Source organism: Harpegnathos saltator, unplaced genomic scaffold (genome assembly GCF_003227715.2).
Source record: "Harpegnathos saltator strain DR-91 unplaced genomic scaffold, Hsal_v8.6 scaffold55, whole genome shotgun sequence".
NCBI lineage: Eukaryota > Metazoa > Arthropoda > Insecta > Hymenoptera > Formicidae > Harpegnathos > Harpegnathos saltator.
In genome coordinates this window covers 95,001-111,939 of record NW_020230371.1, presented here as the reverse complement: position 1 = coordinate 111,939, position 16,939 = coordinate 95,001, and the positions used below count along the sequence as shown (strand labels likewise).

The following is a 16,939-nucleotide window of genomic DNA, read 5'->3' as shown; positions in this document are numbered from 1 at the left end:
GAGTATATATATATAAATTTTAGAGGAACAAGTTTACATGTAATCTCTATCGTGAAATGGAAAGGTAAAAGGAAAGCTGAAATTTATAAGTTAACGGTATAAGAGCTCCAACATTATATCAAAATTTTTAATTAAAAAACACAGATCAAGATATCTAATATTCGTTATATGAATATTAAACAGGAATCTGAAAAGAATTGTTCTTTACACTGTTCAGTTATGAAGTTTCGATCATGCACATACGTTTCGTTAAAAGTACGCTTGAATAAATTTACAACATAGGCATAAATGAGCTACGCATTGTTTTCTCAGTGATTCTACTAAGGCATTTTTGCATGAGGAGACATTATTTTTCTACCGCAAACACTTGATAACCGAAATGAGGATGGGACTTTCTTCTAGATGTACAATAACTGAGTGTAAGTAGCAGTCAGTAGACCGTAATTTTTGTAAAGACAATTTGTAACTCATCTCTTACATAAAAGGAACATCTGAAGTTAGAAATTGACTTTTCATTACATCATATATACCACGTTTTATCTATAAGCAATCATCTAAGAGTATACACATAAAAGTACTGTGCATAACTCAATAATTCAATATCTTCAGCAAAATAACAGCAATAATCAAATTGTACATGATTGCACTTAAAAAACTCTTGTAGTTGTGTAAAACACGCAATACTTAAGTATTTAAATAACAAAGTACAAAAAGCATTTTTCAGTTGCATCATTTAACATTATTATTTAACGATATACAGAATTTAAAAATACGTAAAAGTGCACAAATCCCCATAGGGAAAAACATACGCTTTCAAATATATGTATTATTTGTTTTGATAAAACCATCTCGTCTGCTTTCATTATTTCATCCGAAACATATTCGCGATACTTCCGCGAACTCCTAAGCCTTTTACAGCAAATACAGCACCCGCATGAGGAGTCGCCTTTCGTTGTTCTGCAGTTAAATCCTTGCCTGAGGTGGTCACATAAAGAATGTCAAGAAGCGGGCCTCCAAATGTAACACTAGTTACATTTTCAGCTGGAATCTTGATTTGACACAATAATTCTCCTGTTCTCGGATTTACTTTGATAACCTGATCAAAATATTTATATTTAAATAATATGTAATCTTCACATACACATACATACATATATATATATTTTATATCACATATAATATCTGCGTAACAACTTTACATTTCTTATATTCTTAAACATATCTTATCATTTTGTATATTTATATTTTTGTGCCTTATTATTTTGTATACTTACATGACTTCCACCAAATAGTGCTATCCAAAGATTATCATCTGTATCTATGGTCATTCCATCAGGCACTCCAGTTAAATTAGTATTGTTCAAGTTGAACACAATCCTCTTATTAGCTAAAACATACGAATTATAAACATCTAGCTAAATTTACTTGATAATTTTAAGATTATTTTTATATTTATCTTTATCAGATCATTTTTAGATATATTGTCTATCCTAGATCTATGCTACAATCTAATATTATAATTAATAGCAATATATATAACTAAGGCCTCTTACATATTGTTCCATTAATTGGATTATAATCATACGCCACAACATTACGTTCAGGTGAATCAATATAATAGAAAGTATCATCTTCGATATTCCATGCTAATCCATTGCTTATTGAAACAGGAGATATTTCTTTTTTGGGCTTCAAGTCATCATCAATGCGATAAAATGATCCTATATTAGGAATTGAATTTCCTTTGCCATTTTCACCCATAGTTCCTATTGTAAAAAATATTAGCTGATATATAACTAACATTTGTTAAAAATACACAGCACATCTTCATTAATTATAACTAATGTGACGATACTGGAATATTTTTTTAGTTACCTAGCCAAAATCTTCCTGAGGAGTCAACCTTTCCATCATTGATTCTTGTTTGAGTATTTCCCACATCAACAGAACATAGTACTTCAGTTGGTACATTCGTCTCATTCTGCTCATCATCCCATGTAACCAATATAAGATCTCTTCCAACACCTGCTGCAAATTGATCAGTAGAATCGTCCACAGGTACAACAACACCAACAGTACCACTTTCTGAAAAAGTATCATTGAGTGATTATGTTATCTTGTGATACAAGCAAAGCAATATTGTTTATAAAAAATCTTACTTATGTATGCACTAGTTACAGCATTTGTTGCAGGGTCTAGTCTACGTATGTATCGATTATGTATATCAACAAAATATAATTTCTGAGTACGATGATCCCAATGAGGGCCTTCAGAAAGACCATATGGTTCTGTCACTCTCTCGACACACACATGTGATTTGCCAACAACTTGCCTATGTAAAATATAGATGAATAAATTGTAATATTCATATTGTATACATTACATGACATTCGGAAATGAATTTTGTAATTTTTCTACATCATATAATACGTACTTTAATTATATATTTTCAATTAAATAAGATTTGATTTGATAAAACTATTACAATTATTACACATCACTAAATATTCACATCAATTATAACATTATGAAACAAATTACGAAGAATAAAATTCATTTCTTCTGACTATGCTGTGTTACGTTTTCTGTGTTTAAAACCAAAATAATATTTATTTCAGACGGAGGACAAGAAAAATGGAAACGCAATTGCGATGAGTACAGAAAGTGCAGCAAAACGAAAAGATATCTTCTCGTTGCATGCACTTTTTACACTCTTTTGTATTTTCTTTTTATTGTCATCTTTTCCATCAAAAATTGAAGCACTTGTCACTTGACACTCTGTTTCTCGTGTAAAAAGTGTAAAGAATAAACGACGAGACGAAACTCACTATGCGTGAGTTATGGAATGAAATGAGTTAACAAACGATATTTACGTTGCCATTATGTCGATATGCGTTCTCTCTCGTTCGAAACAAATATATGGCTGATTCAAACAGGTTCGATTGAGGAAGTTCGAAAGTCGAAGTGTTCGAGAGAAATTGTTTGAATTTGATTCAAACGAATGGAATTGTTGAGCCGCACGGCTGAATAAATTGTTCGAGTATATGATGAAAGTTAATGAATCATCAAGAATTATACTTACAGAATAAGATAAAGGGATATAGCACGCGAGATAAGCCATGACGATGTTTTTCACAAGCAAAAATTTATCGTTTGAGTATACTTTGCATTATATCGTGAACGAATGATATGTAAAGGTCGGTCGACTATCAAAAGCTCTATGTTAAATAATCTCGCTAATGTAAATGTTAAAAACACTAAAAAATTCCAATATCGCAACAACTTTGTATAGATATCCCAAGATTGTTATCCAGCAAATTCTGATGAAGAAGCAAATGTAAATAACTAAAAAATATATTTATGCGAATCAAGGAGAAATTACAAAATTATTTGCACACGCGATTCTCGGGTAAAAATAAGAATTTTCAATGTGTTCACATTTAACTTCTGCAAATAATATTGCAATCGACAATGGAAAATTATGAACATCATACGCGGAACATCATACGGATTTTACGAATATCAAGAGTTAGAATTTGCGGAGATTTGTAAATATCGCATTGGCATGGTTGTATATATGAAAAATATTTACAATACAATAGGAATGCAAGTATATTCTCCGATAATGATTATTATTGCCAACAATAAGTTACAGTCATTCAACTTTCAATAGATCTTTTTGATAATTATATAATTGAATTTCACTCACTGATTATCTCTCTTTTTTTGTAATTTTATAATTTAGCGTTACAATGTATAACACGCGTACAGTTAAATTCAGGTTCGTTTATCTTTCCGAAACCAGAGAAAATATTACACAATACGCATCGTCAGCACTGACTGTTCCATTTCTTTTTAACGTATGTACGACGCTCGCTAAATTACGATAACGATGTCCTTTCACTTACCCGCTGCAGACGAAGGCAACAAGAATGCATGCCAATGATGTATATTTGTAAATTGCACGTTTCATGATGTAATATGCGTTATAATCAGCGGAATATTCAATGTCGTAATGTAGTTGTACTACTAGTTGTAGTAGTATTCAATGTTGTAACGTAGAATACGAAAGGAACGCTATCAGGGTTGGTTGGAAGAAAGGAATACAACCTAAATGTTAGAAGGCAGTACTTATATACGGCTACTCCTACCTTTACCGGTTTCGTCAAAACCCACGAAGCTGTTTTACGCTTCATTACGAGACGAAGATAAAAACAAGGTTACTTCATTGGCCGGTATAAATTAACTTATTGACAAATCATTCAGATATCCATTCAGACATCAAAAATTATTATTTTAACAATAAAGTCCGCGAATGTACTCGTAATAGTAACATTCAATCGCGCGCAAAAGCAGAATGCCCCACGGCGATCGATATTACTTATAGATTATCGCGGTAATGATCTTTGATAAAGGAAAATGGAAAGAGATCGTAGGACTGATTGAAGGATAATTTATAGCGCTAAAAATATAGTGATTATTTCTCTTAAATAAGTTAGGTGCAAGATGACATAATGAAAGGAAATGTGTTTACGTAAATATTTGGACGAACATTATTTGAATTAAATTATATATCTATAAATAAGCACATATCCCGTTTGGAAATGAATAAGGAAATAAGTGTATCCACTAAAAACTAAAAAGATCTATTATTAGATGTTTTGCTCTAAAACTTTCGTTTAATCTTTGAGACTCAGGCTTTGATCTTAACTGAAATACTTTAAAAGAAAAAAACTGATCGAAGGTAGTCGTGAAAAGAAAATTCGTAGTGTGTGTTGAAAGAGAACAATCATTGAGAAACATAAGATATAGATAGAGTATACATATGCACATATGAATATGTAGATAACGGTTGCAAACATGTGTATATATATATATATATATGCGACTGTATAAATAGCAGAAAGATAACAAAAATGATAAATTAATCAATTGGAACAAATCGTTTGTCACAGTCGGTGTCTTTTCCTGCATAAGATACGAGCCCTTGACCAAAAAGCACGAATATTCAATCATGCGAGCCGGAAGCAAGCAATTATAAATATTTATACCCCGCGATAATTCTGACAAAAATTTAAATAAAAATAATGTGCAGAATAGCCTTTTTTTATCTTGGTCGCCCGTGCAAGAGATAAATATCATTAACGTGCCGAACCGGTAGTTATCGATAGACATATACAGAGTAACACCCCTAAAACCTACCACCTATTGTACCAGTTGTACAGTTAGCATACAGCTAGTGACAGAAGAAAACGCATGACAAGAGTTTGACAGTAGCTGACAGAAACAGCTGACGCACTTACCGACCGAGCGGGCGCCACGCCATCTGACGTCCAAAGCAGAAGTGCGAGCGTGGTGTGCCGGCCAACATCATCAGGTCACGTGACAGTGGCGTATTGATACGTGTCGACGGGGTGAGCCACGACTCGCTACGCTTTGCCAGTCGAGCATACGCGGCCACCTTTGCTCGTATACACTCGCTGTACGAAAGGCTGCTCGGTCTGTCGGTGGTGTTATTTCTCGGGATCCTGTGTAGGAACGTCACTCGATCCGTAGTGCTCGGAAGAAAGTCGCATCAACGCAGCCAAGATGGGATGTGAGTATGCTCACTGATCGCGATCAGAAATAAAACACGATGTGGTTGCCGAAAAGATTCTCGCTCGTGCGCGTAACCTCTTGCGGACGTACAACATATTGTTGGCGAGGCGAATTACCGCCCGTACGCGTCTCTCCGTACGAGTCCTTTGCATCCAGATGCGCCAAAATGATTTACCTTCTCTGCTTTCAGTCAAGTTTCTCGAGGTGATAAAGCCGTTCTGCAGTATACTGCCGGAAATAGCGAAGCCGCAACGAAAGGTAAATCGGCCTCACCGATTGTGTAGTCTATTTCTGTCTCTCTCTTTCTCTCTCTCTCTCTCTCTCTCTCTCTCTCTCTCTCTCTCTCTCTCTCTCTTGTATTTACAGTTTCGTGTACCGTTTTTCCTAAATTCCGCGATTACGTCGCATACGTGTGTGAGCCTCAGGCACAATGAAATACTCCTTACCATCTGTCAGTGAGACAATACTGATAGAATGTACAAAATTATTTTCTATTTATGTGACAGATCACATCACAGATTCACATTTTCTAATGTGAACTTATTGTATCATTATTTCTTCATAGATTCAGTTCAGGGAGAAAATGCTATGGACGGCAATCACATTATTTATTTTCTTAGTATGCTGCCAGGTGAGTCAATAAGTAATACTGTCACCTGGAACAGTAATGAAGTAGTTTACAAGTTAATTAAAAAATACACACAAATACATAATTTTGTTATTTGCAGATTCCATTGTTCGGTATCATGTCTTCAGACAGCGCAGATCCTTTCTACTGGATCCGTGTAATACTTGCGTCAAACAGAGGAACGTTGATGGAATTGGGTATCTCTCCAATTGTTACTTCTGGTCTCATCATGCAGCTGCTGGACCGTGCAAAGATTATCGAAGTTGGTGATACCCCAAAAGATAGAGCACTGTTCAATGGAGCTCAGAAATGTGACTATATTGTGTTTTATACTTTTATCAGTATCAGTATCAGTTGACATAATTATAAAATATAACATTGTACTTTTCGTGTCTTTTTATAGTATTTGGCATGGTTATCACTGTTGGACAAGCTATTGTTTATGTAATGACTGGAATGTATGGAGATCCTACAGAAATTGGAGCTGGTGTCTGTCTTTTGATTATCATCCAATTGTTTGTCGCTGGACTTATTGTATTGCTATTGGATGAGTTGCTCCAGAAAGGATATGGATTGGGAAGTGGAATATCGCTCTTCATAGCCACCAATATCTGTGAGACCATAGTTTGGAAGGCATTTTCACCAGCTACAGTTAATACTGGTATGTCCTACTTTGTTATAAGAGATAAGTTGAGGTTGTAATGTTCCCTGCACACTTAAACTTTAACATTATATACACATTGACTTGAAAATTTCTTTTCAACACCCAACAGGTCGTGGTACAGAATTCGAAGGAGCCATAATTGCTCTGTTCCACTTGCTGGCCACTAGGCAGGACAAAGTCCGAGCTCTCCGCGAGGCATTTTACAGGCAAAATCTTCCGAATCTGATGAATCTTCTCGCCACTATTCTGGTGTTTGCTATCGTTATATACTTCCAGGTAGGTCGTTGATACAATAATAATAAACAACTTTTTTTATAATTTGCACAATTTCTTTGATAACTGATGAATTTCTCTTGGCTGTTTCAAGGGCTTCCGTGTGGATCTTCCGATCAAGTCTGCTAGATACCGCGGCCAGTATAGCAGCTATCCAATCAAGTTGTTTTATACCAGCAATATCCCGATCATCTTCCAGTCGGCTCTCGTATCTAATCTATACGTTATCTCTCAGATGTTGGCCCTCAAATTTCAAGGCAATCTTATAGTGAATCTATTGGGCGTTTGGTCAGATGTCGGCGGCGGTGGCCCAGCCAGATCGTATCCGGTTGGCGGATTATGTTATTACTTATCACCACCGGAATCAGTCGGTCATATCGTTCAGGATCCCGTACACGCTGTGCTATACATTCTCTTCATGCTTAGCTCGTGCGCCTTCTTCTCGAAGACGTGGATCGAAGTTTCCGGAAGCTCGGCAAAGGATGTCAGTATCAAAATGCAAATTCTAACACAGGTAGCAGCTTAAGACTGTGCTATTCACGATGCGCATCGTTGAATTTGCAGGTCGCCAAACAACTGAGGGAACAGCAGATGGTAATGCGAGGCCACAGGGACAACTCCATGATCCGCGAGCTGAATCGTTACATCCCGACTGCCGCGGCATTCGGCGGATTATGCATCGGCGCGCTCTCTGTGCTAGCAGATTTCCTGGGCGCGATCGGCTCTGGTACCGGTATCTTGCTCGCTGTCACAATCATATACCAGTACTTCGAGATCTTCGTTAAGGAGCAAAGTGAAATGGGTGGCATGAGCACGTTACTCTTCTAAACTTAATTCACGTATAGACTTGAAAAGTGAACTTTTTTAATTCTAAAAAGAACTGAATAATAATTTATTGTAAAGTAAGTCAAGTTGACAGCATGCGTGCGTGCGTATGTATGTCAGGCATACATGGAATAATAAACACACGCACCAGTGCCAGCTGAAGGGTCCCGCGTGATACATATAAAGTCACAACATGTACACACACACACACACATACACATACATACTTATACATTTACACATTATTCACTAACTACTACCATTGATACCGCTGTCGATGATATTCTGCTCAAGAAAAATTACACACAGTGATACTTTCCAGAAGGATACAAAAGGTTCTTACGTGCGCTTTTCTTACGCGGAAACTTCCGATATGTTGACCGTTGACGCGACATACTTTAAACTTACCTGTCCATAAAAATACTTGTTTTACGTTGCACTTACAAGTAAAATTTTTGTTTATACGTTAAAGAAGAGAGCGTACTGTTTATTTTTACATTAAGCGTTAAGAATCCTACGTTACGTCGAACAATACACGTTGAAGGTATATCGATCTTTAAGGGGATAAATACATTGACAAAGTGTAGAGAGGAGTGTGAGAGAGAAAGAGAAAGAGAGAGAGAGAGAGAGTAAAAAATTTGGACGTAACATTGAAATGCTCGTGAATGGCAAGTACGGAAGATATCTCTGCAGAATATTCCGTACCTGCACGCAAGATGTAATATCTCTCGTACAACGAGCAGTGTACATATAGTAAGAAAGTAACTAAATATTTTCATCATTTTTTTACTAGTATTTCTGGCTCTGTATGAAACACAGAGCCACGTGAAGACTCAACGACGCGCGAACAAGATCGCGATGTTTGTATGAATTAAATCGTTGCGTACGATGGCATAGTCATTTGTCAGGACGAGACACCCACCTAGGGTAATTCGTGCAGCAATTCGAACAGCGTTCGTTCATCTTAGGCACCGTCATTCCTGTATTGATATAATGATAACAAAGTAAATTAATATGTTTCTTATATATGTATTTAGGAGAGAATGTGCTTTTATAAAAATTAAAATATACTTTTTTTTTGTCTACCTTGTTTTATCCCTCCCCGTAGACTTCGTTGATATTTTGTTACGCGCTATGCGTTACGGTCCTTTTCCGAGTATTTGTATTTAAGGGATCGGTTATAGATCGGATTTCTATTTCCACACATGAGCAGATAACGGCTCATATTAACGGATAAGTATGAAGAAACGGGGAATCGTACAATAGAAAAGATTGCATCGCAAAGAAGAAAAGAAGGAAAACATCCATGCGTTATGTGTAATACGTTATATATCTAAAAAATAATTGTATACACACACATATAAGAAACTAGTAAAGATTACTTCCTATTTTATATAGTGTGATTGTCATTTTCTACTTTATAGTAGGATTGTTATAAAAGAGGAGAAAAAGTTACGCGAAATATAAGTATTGTTATAGAATATCAATGTATTAGAAAAACATTGAGTGTCCAAATGTACTTACTGTTAATGGTGTTCAACATGAAATCTGCGAAAATATTTAACCTTAATATTTATATAATCGCGCGTAAAACACGTGTATATGTATGTGTGCGCGCGCGCGCGTGTGTGTGTGTATGTAATGTAAAGTAATACAAATCACGCTTTACTCATCAAATGGGACATTTTGATAATGTTTTGTATTAATCAATACTTGTATTAATCATCATACTTGGTTCGACACGATATCAAGGTTTTACATTTTTGCAGAAAGCGACTGCTCTGTTAAGCGTGATAGGTATGTGCAAAACCAATAAAGTATAATACATATTTAACGATAAAATATTATATTTGTCCCTCTTACGATAACGCGTACAAGAAAGTTGATATTCAAATTTGGTATACTTACGATGCGAGACGCGATTCGGGTAACGTCTTATCAATACTATATACAAATCGAAATCAATATAAATCCCGTCTGAAATGCGACGTCTGTTCACACACACTCGTTACTTGTTCTCATTATAAAATAACGTCGAGTACAAAGATCCTAAAGTGTGAATATTTGCTAGCAGCACCAAACGAAGAGTATCCGTAAAGCGCGTATTGGGTGTTGACGTGTCAGTGTCTCTCCAAGCTATGTTAGAGCCATCAGTCCGAGTGAACAAAGCTGGGGAAGGTACATGTTCGCGCATGTACGCCCATACACATTCCTTCATCACCGTATTTATCTGAAAACGCAGATCAGAATATCATATTGGACTTTAAAGTCAACGTTCTTAATTGTTGCAGCTAAGATGATTGACACTGCAGTATCGACGAAGGTTCACAATCAAATACCTGATGCGGCTCCAACACAGGCAAGATATCTCGGATACTCGCTAATGGCGGCGGTAATAATTGACCCAGTGCCATTGTATTAACGAGCGAAACACCCTCTTCCGTGTTCCAGTTGGCCATGACAGTCGCAGCGATTCCTCTCAACAAGACCGAGCTGTATGCCAACGCTGGTCTATACCAGGCGGTCAGTTCTAGCAACGTCCATAGGAGAGGTACGTCCTTGAACTTGCGACGGATTTGCAGATCTCTCTCGATCGTCACCTACGACAATTGTATTCATTATATTATTATCAGAGAATGATCGATTCGATTAATGAAGCGCTTCATGAAAGAAAGTAGAAAGTGAGGATTACCTTGGTGAATTCCTCATCAGGCCATGGAAGACCATTGTACATAACGTCAGGTGATACCAATTCGACCAACAACAAACTGACCATCATCAGAGCGTCCAAGTTGACAGGATATCGGTCCGACTCCTGATTACTGCAACATGCCTAAAAATGTGAAAATTAAACGTTATGCTACGTAATTAGCTGGTCGGTTAAATACATTGCATGGTAAACTCTATCGCATTCTGTACCTTTATAACGTCTATCAGTAACATTTTATTCGAAGCAATAATCTCCTTTTCGATAGCGTTTTCAGGCGATGGTCTCCGTGGGCCGTGTCCTATCACACCGGCGTGAAACACTGACGAATGTCGCTGTGCCAACATGGTGCTTGTCACCTGCAGAGGTGCGAGATTATTCGGATTATATATATCGATTATACCATTGCGATTATAACATTGCGATTATAACATTGAAATATTCGCAACAAGATACATCTTATACATATTCTGTGAAGTATACTTGCGTCATATTTTAATGGATTTACCTGTTTATGGTTCTGATGTAACAGTAACATTTCCTCAAAATGGGGCTCAAATTTCTCTTTCGCCCCAAAACACTTGGCCTGCTCATTATTAATACTGTTTCCTAATATCTCTCTAAGTGCCAACACGCGCGCGCACGGAGAATAACAAGTCAGATCCTTCAACAAATGACACACTATTTTTACTCCTTGCTGTTTCTTGATAATATCTGAAATAATGAATTGTACATAATTTACATGTATTCGCGTGAGCATTTAAATAAACTTATAGATTGCAGAAACTTTGAATTACCGGTTTGTTCGATGCACAAGTAGAAATAATGAATGAACGCTCTCGTTAGTCTCAGCATAAGCTCCACATTGAGAGTATGATCCTTTTCAGGTGTGCTTAGCAGATCGAGCAGAACAGCGATGTCGGTCGCCAAATCAAAGTCAGTAGCCTTTGATAACAAACAAGATATTTGGTGTAAATTCGATCTGAGCGCCCTGGTGATCATCTTTGACTGCAATATCACTGCTTTATCCGACTTTTCCCATCTAAATCAAATCGAAAAGAAGAATATTATAATCTACATACGTGAGAGAAATCACAAAATTTCATTTGCATTAAATGCGATTGACTCAATACTTGCTTCAATAGTATGATAAGATTTTGGAATAACTGTCTCAATTCCTCCTTATCTATAACGTTTTTATAATATATCTCTCTGAGTGCTTGCTCCAGAACCAGCGTGAAGTGATCACTACTAGCAAGGATATTTTCGGACCCGGATTTATTCACGGGGAACAAAACGATGTTGCCGGTAATAAGACGCAACAAAGCGGCAAGATGAAACGTCGTTTGCGCCTTCACCAGCATATAAGCCGCCATAGAAATTACTATATTTTGGTTTTGGCTTTTGAGAAAACATAATAGTCTAACAGCGGTTTGTACGCGTAATGGGTTGGAATTCAACAACATTGGCGTTAACAACGATATATCTTGCTTGATGGAATTCAACAGAGCAACATTGGCAGTCTGAGGGCCGTGTGATCTCAACGTAAGATCGATCTCTTGCAGCATCAACTCTAATATTTCCCGACAAATGTTCTTTACATTTTGCGCGGCATTGACGCTGTGGTAGCCGACGTTGCTCGTGTTTAAGCTAGTGTCTAACAGCATATTTATTATCTGCAACGCGCCTTGTTCGCATCCCAATGCTAAATGTACCGTCAAGTCTATCAGCGCTTCCGGCTGGTTCTCGAAGTATCTACACCAATCTGCTGCAAACAACGCGAGACGCGGTATGATGTCTGGTTTTACTGTAACAAAAATTTACACAGTATCATAACTGATAATTTACATTAAGTTATACACGACTACAGACATATGAGTAGAAAAGGGAACTCACACGTTTGTAACACATCACTGGTGAGAGCTTTTAAGAGAGTTTGTGACAGTGAAGCTAGATTCAAAAGGAATGGCACTGTGGCCAGTTTCTGCTTCCTGGTATCATCATCAAGATTTACATCTTCAACCAAACTCCACTATAAAAAACAGTACGGATCTATTAATTTATAGATTAAACTAGAATACATATATATATATATATATACACACACACATCTGATATGAGACAGAGGTTTACCTCAAATAAATTCAACAATGCGCTTCTGATATCTTGAGAGTGACTGCCTGCTAAATGTCCTAATATGCCAACAACAGAATTCAACTTTGAATTCTTGATATTATGTTCATAACCACCAGCACAAAAATCCTTTAAACCACATGACAATACCCTAGTAATCACAGTATTTGGAAAACAACTTCCCACATGAGCAACAACCCAATCAAAGTATGGGCTATGTAACACACTGGTATCTAACAAAGCCTTGATGCAAGACTCTGTGTCAAAATGTATAAGACACTGCAAACATTGAGACGTGATATCTATAAGAGTTCGTGTTGCACGGCATGACATCCATTGCTGCAGAAAATCATTAATGCCAGCTTTTGCTGGCAAATTACCACGTTTTGAATAATCTGATGACAGTTTCCCTGTGGGACAAAATATATCTTATAAGTTAGAAAATCGTACTGTTCAACTTAATTTAAATTAAATACAAACCAAGCAGTTCCAACGACCATGCGGATATGATAGGTGCCCATGCTTCTGGATTTCCATTGATAAAACCGCTCAGAACAGAATGAATCTCTGCTATAATACTTTCTTCTGGTATTGTTATAGCTTGATTTGTCTTGTGAAGATTAAAATATATAATTATTATGTCATAAGAACGGATTGTAAGTAAAATATCCATGTATACATACCTCGATCTGACGAACATATTTTGTCACTGCGATAAAGAATACGTTACAAAAATATTCGAGCACGGCAGCTCTTGTGGCTGGTACATTTTTCAACAGAAATAACGCTGTACGTGTCATATCTTGCGTATTTGTATTATGAGAAGGCCTAACGGTTCCGGAAATAAATTTCCTAACCTCGGCCAAGATATCTTGGGGCGATAAAGTTGCTGTATTGTGCATCATTCTGAGCGAATCATCAAAAATACCGTATTAGTTGTGAGACATTGTTCGATCGCACTTGCACTTCTAATAAATACCGTATAAATGCATCGCATCTCACGACGCCGATTTGTATAGTGGCTCTTGTTGATTAAGAGGTTATGTACATGGGTACAGGTGCCTCTCGTTGCCTGCACTTTCATCGCTTCCGCATTTAGAAATTATCAAATTATGCTTATATCATAATACTTTACTGTACTTATATCATAGTATGTTATTCTAATAAGATTGGCATTATACTGGAAAAATGTTTTTTTAATAGATAACTTATAACAAATACATATAACTAAAGAATTATTTCACAGTCTTATGTAAGATATAAATATCATTCAATAAAATGTGACATTTGATCACTCGGTAGAGTAGTCAGTATTTTAACGTCTCTTTTTCTTCTCTTGCTTGCGCGGCCGGTGAGGTCTTCTCGGTGTTACTTGTGGGCTATTTTCAGAGCATTCTACGTCGCTTGGATCATCCTGCAATTAATATTATCTATTATGATGGAAGTAACAAAGAACCCAGTAAACATCAAATAAAATTATATCAATGTTATAATTTCTCATTCAACAATGTCAGTGTTATATATAATTTATATTATACTGTTTTTACATTGAGTACAAAATTATAACATTCATAACATAGTTACTGCTGCTTGATGTTTAGTAGGAAAGTTATATTCTTAGCAATGACAAAATAAAAAGACAATTTACCTTTAAAGCTGCTACACCATCCGATGGACCTGCCTGATAGATTACTATAGCTAGCAAACACATTATTTGAAATACAGCACCCACATAGAGCCCAAATCTTAGCAACTGTTCAAACAGAGTTTCCTCTGCTGGCAATAAAAAGCGTTTGAACTGTGGATCCGTATCCGCCATTTCTACAAACACAAGATAAAAATGAGCAATGAAGCCTCTTCAGCAACCGATGTAATTGAAAATATCAGTAATAGTTTTACAACCAAACTATTAACGATATTTATCTGTTATCATTATTATTTTAGCGTTTATGTTGTATTCATATGTACTTTATTATTTATCAAATAAATTAAGTTTCAGAGTTGTGTGATAAAAACTGCATGTCGCAAATCGACGAACGTATCAAGTTGCACATCAGGAAGGGAAATGCTACTTCAAGCACGCGAAGCATATCATCCGCCCAAGTCAAAGCCGTGGACGCGTGTAATTATTCGAACCATCCCGTTCATTCGTGAGTTTATTCTCAAGGCTCTGCAGCACGGCTCCACTATTATTTCGTTTTTCTTCTCTCTTTTCCCCCTCCGCCCCTCTCTGCCCCGCCGACATTCCATCTGTTCCCCCTCGAGCTTTCGCGCAACTCTGGTTTTTTCTCCTTTTCTCGCGCGAGGAATTTCTCGTAACGATCTTTCTCTTTCTCTCTCGCGATCCGTTCCGTGGAGCGTCTCTCGTCGCTCCACGGAGGAGCTTTTCCGATCGACGATACCTGCTCAATCGCGCCGGCACATGGTGTTTCGCGGATATTTACGCGAAGGACATATATACGCGGCGAAGCGAGGAAATCAATAATCCTCGGCGGTCGGTAGCGACGACCGCCGTCCCGACAAATAGTGCCAACATTACGAGCGCAATATGTTCACCGACGACAGAACACGTTCAGGAAGGTCGCGCGTATGCGATCCTGTTCCTCGGCGACTGTCTCGTACGACCACGATCTCTCACAAGGTTTTCGTGGCACGGCGGCGGACCGCGCGGTGAACGATCGTGCGACTTTCCAGAATCGCACGGAGAACACGGCGACAGCGGGGAATAATCGAATCCTCCGATCGAGCTGAACGGCGCGCACGTTTATCGGCTTCTCGATTTACGCGCCACCGAACTCGGCCGAGCCGAGTACATTCGGCACGGCTCGGTGCGATTCGGCTCGGCCTCTCAGCTCCCCTTGCCCCTGACGTTGGCAATACACAGCTGTAGTATTTGCGGCAATCGCCGTGAGATGGCGCTGCGACTCGACCGTCGCGACATCGTCCGGCTACGACGGTGATTCTTCGGTCAACGAGCATCCGTGAAATATGCGTTTCCACGCAAATTGCCCGATTGTGCACGATCGTTCTGACGCACTTTCGCTTCGTATCGTGACGTAAAGCTCCCGACGTGGTCATTTTCGCGAGGAGAATCACGGTGACGCGCGAATCAACGCGAAAATTCGTCATACGAATTCGCCGTCGTTCGAATGTGGCGCCGTCGCTCGGGAGAGAGCTGGGTGCGAGGCTTCGTCGCTCGCGAGTCCGTGGATGTGAACCTTTGTTTTGTACAGAAGAATGGCTGCCATGTCTAGTTTTCGATTGATGTTTTCCGTGGAGATCGTGAATTCCCGTGTTTACCGCGGTATTTAATAACGAGTGCTTGCCTCGCGTAGTGAATCGGCATCGGCCGCGATGTAAGCAGCGCACGTATGCACGTCGTTTTCGCTGCCCTAGTGTCCGTTTCGTCAAAAAATGCCTGTGTTTACATCCGAGTTAGCAGCGAGCTTCTGTATTCCTGTCACATTAAGGTAAGAGACGCTTCTACGAAGAGTTAATGCTGTCCGGTCGAGCTGGGGGGATCCGGATCGCAAAGGTGCGCCGCGAAATCGCGATCCGGCCGCGCTTGGCCCCGTCGTCGACGGCGATCGTCTACGTCGATCGTCGATCGTCGTCATGGTTCCTGCCGTCGTACGCGCAGTTCGCAGACTCCTGGTGACGTTGGCGCACATGGAACGCGACCTCGCGCACACCTCTACGTCCTCGCCGTCGTGGAATTGCGACGAGATCGTACGGGAAAGCGACGCGAGCGAGCATGTCGTACTTAACCAAAAAAAAAGTTCGCTTGCCCCGCGCAGCAGGAAATCGGGCTTGGACGGCGGAGCCGATGTCGGGAGTCGCGACGACGGGGACGACGACGACGTTCGCCACGTCGCCGAGCCATCGTCTACGTCTACGGCTACCGCGAGAGATATTCTCCGCTGTATACGTATCCCATACGCATCCGCAATTTTTCGTCCCCAATGGTGGCAACAATGGCTGGTAAAATGGTGAAGCGAGGGCAGGTCAAGCACACGTATCGTCGCCGCTCATAACTTTGGCTGCTTTTCCATGATCGAAAAATCACGTCGCTTCGGTTTTACGAGTTTCTCGTCGACGCGATCGCGCAGAT

The 16,939-nt window shown here is 38.7% G+C and overlaps 5 protein-coding genes across 14 annotated transcripts in view; 2 read left to right on the top strand and 3 right to left on the bottom strand.

The window, feature by feature from the left end:
• Positions 1-716: 716 nt before the first annotated feature.
• LOC105191758 (regucalcin) lies at positions 717-5,454 on the bottom strand. 3 transcript variants are annotated; one of them, XM_025303474.1, is made up of 6 exons: positions 5,304-5,454; positions 2,160-2,332; positions 1,876-2,085; positions 1,554-1,766; positions 1,275-1,387; positions 717-1,096 (listed from the first exon to the last, which is right to left on the bottom strand). In XM_025303474.1, exons 1-6 carry the CDS (start codon positions 5,372-5,374, stop codon positions 863-865), a joined length of 1,014 nt encoding a protein of 337 aa, XP_025159259.1. In that variant the 5' UTR covers positions 5,375-5,454; the 3' UTR covers positions 717-862. The 3 variants fall into 3 exon arrangements, with proteins under 3 accessions (XP_025159259.1, XP_011153702.1, XP_011153703.1); XM_011155400.3 differs by lacking the exon at positions 5,304-5,454 and adding an exon at positions 3,909-4,107; XM_011155401.3 differs by lacking the exon at positions 5,304-5,454 and adding an exon at positions 2,874-3,057.
• Sec61alpha (SEC61 translocon subunit alpha) lies at positions 5,416-9,058 on the top strand. The gene is made up of 8 exons (XM_011155407.3): positions 5,416-5,596; positions 5,789-5,856; positions 6,164-6,229; positions 6,327-6,537; positions 6,630-6,887; positions 7,000-7,166; positions 7,258-7,647; positions 7,728-9,058. The coding sequence occupies exons 1-8, from the start codon at positions 5,590-5,592 to the stop codon at positions 7,989-7,991; spliced, it is 1,431 nt and encodes a 476-aa protein (XP_011153709.1). The 5' UTR covers positions 5,416-5,589; the 3' UTR covers positions 7,992-9,058.
• omd (integrator complex subunit 5 omd) lies at positions 8,792-13,921 on the bottom strand. Of its 3 annotated transcripts, none has more exons than XR_003113655.1 (12): positions 13,512-13,921; positions 13,309-13,438; positions 12,829-13,238; positions 12,592-12,727; positions 11,833-12,502; positions 11,493-11,737; positions 11,204-11,409; positions 10,908-11,054; positions 10,681-10,821; positions 10,328-10,588; positions 9,897-10,218; positions 8,792-9,536 (listed from the first exon to the last, which is right to left on the bottom strand). XR_003113655.1 is itself a non-coding variant. In XM_011155409.3 (12 exons), the coding sequence occupies exons 2-12, from the start codon at positions 13,731-13,733 to the stop codon at positions 9,997-9,999; spliced, it is 2,790 nt and encodes a 929-aa protein (XP_011153711.1). In that variant the 5' UTR covers position 13,734; positions 13,808-13,921; the 3' UTR covers positions 9,590-9,996. The 3 variants fall into 3 exon arrangements, 2 of the variants coding, with proteins under 2 accessions (XP_011153711.1, XP_011153710.1); XM_011155409.3 differs by lacking the exon at positions 8,792-9,536 and having other exon boundaries at positions 9,590-10,218; positions 13,512-13,734; positions 13,808-13,921; XM_011155408.3 differs by lacking the exon at positions 8,792-9,536 and having other exon boundaries at positions 9,590-10,218.
• An 85-nt stretch (positions 13,922-14,006) lies between these two features.
• Positions 14,007-15,640, bottom strand: LOC105191764 (protein anon-73B1). Of its 3 annotated transcripts, none has more exons than XM_025303475.1 (3): positions 14,867-15,640; positions 14,477-14,649; positions 14,007-14,242 (listed from the first exon to the last, which is right to left on the bottom strand). In XM_025303475.1, the coding sequence occupies exons 1-3, from the start codon at positions 14,916-14,918 to the stop codon at positions 14,144-14,146; spliced, it is 324 nt and encodes a 107-aa protein (XP_025159260.1). In that variant the 5' UTR covers positions 14,919-15,640; the 3' UTR covers positions 14,007-14,143. The 3 variants fall into 3 exon arrangements, with proteins under 3 accessions (XP_025159260.1, XP_011153712.1, XP_011153713.1); XM_011155410.3 differs by having other exon boundaries at positions 14,797-15,635; XM_011155411.3 differs by having other exon boundaries at positions 15,231-15,635.
• A 401-nt stretch (positions 15,641-16,041) lies between these two features.
• Positions 16,042-16,939, top strand: part of upSET (SET domain-containing protein upSET) — a 31,635-nt gene continuing 30,737 nt past the window's right edge. For all 4 annotated transcript variants that reach the window (XM_011155412.3, XM_025303471.1, XM_019845353.2 and 1 more), the window contains exon 1: positions 16,042-16,298. The gene's annotated coding sequence lies outside the window, so the exon portion shown is untranslated. The remainder of the gene's footprint in view (positions 16,299-16,939) is intronic.

Bases quoted from the DNA above. Each gene is read 5' to 3' on its own strand.
- omd (XM_011155408.3), bottom strand. From the start codon at position 13,733: ATGATGCACAATACAGCAACTTTATCGCCCCAAGATATCTTGGCCGAG. The intron at 12,503-12,591 runs GTGAGTTCCCTT...TTTTTGTTACAG, and splicing joins CAGTGATGTGTTACAAACGT to TAAAACCAGACATCATACCG. The intron at 11,055-11,203 runs GTAAATCCATTA...GCACCTCTGCAG, and splicing joins TACATCAGAACCATAAACAG to GTGACAAGCACCATGTTGGC.
- Sec61alpha (XM_011155407.3), top strand. The intron at 6,230-6,326 runs GTGAGTCAATAA...TGTTATTTGCAG, and splicing joins TTTTCTTAGTATGCTGCCAG to ATTCCATTGTTCGGTATCAT. The intron at 7,648-7,727 runs GTCAGTATCAAA...TTGAATTTGCAG, and splicing joins CCGGAAGCTCGGCAAAGGAT to GTCGCCAAACAACTGAGGGA.
- LOC105191758 (XM_025303474.1), bottom strand. From the start codon at position 5,374: ATGATGTTGGCCGGCACACCACGCTCGCACTTCTGCTTTGGACGTCAG. The intron at 1,767-1,875 runs GTAACTAAAAAA...TTTTTACAATAG, and splicing joins CTCAGGAAGATTTTGGCTAG to GAACTATGGGTGAAAATGGC. The intron at 1,097-1,274 runs GTAAGTATACAA...TATTTTGATCAG, and splicing joins CACTATTTGGTGGAAGTCAT to GTTATCAAAGTAAATCCGAG.
- LOC105191764 (XM_025303475.1), bottom strand. From the start codon at position 14,918: ATGCTTCGCGTGCTTGAAGTAGCATTTCCCTTCCTGATGTGCAACTTG. The intron at 14,650-14,866 runs GTTCGTCGATTT...TTGTGTTTGTAG, and splicing joins CCTGATGTGCAACTTGATAC to AAATGGCGGATACGGATCCA. The intron at 14,243-14,476 runs GTAAATTGTCTT...TATTAATTGCAG, and splicing joins ATGGTGTAGCAGCTTTAAAG to GATGATCCAAGCGACGTAGA.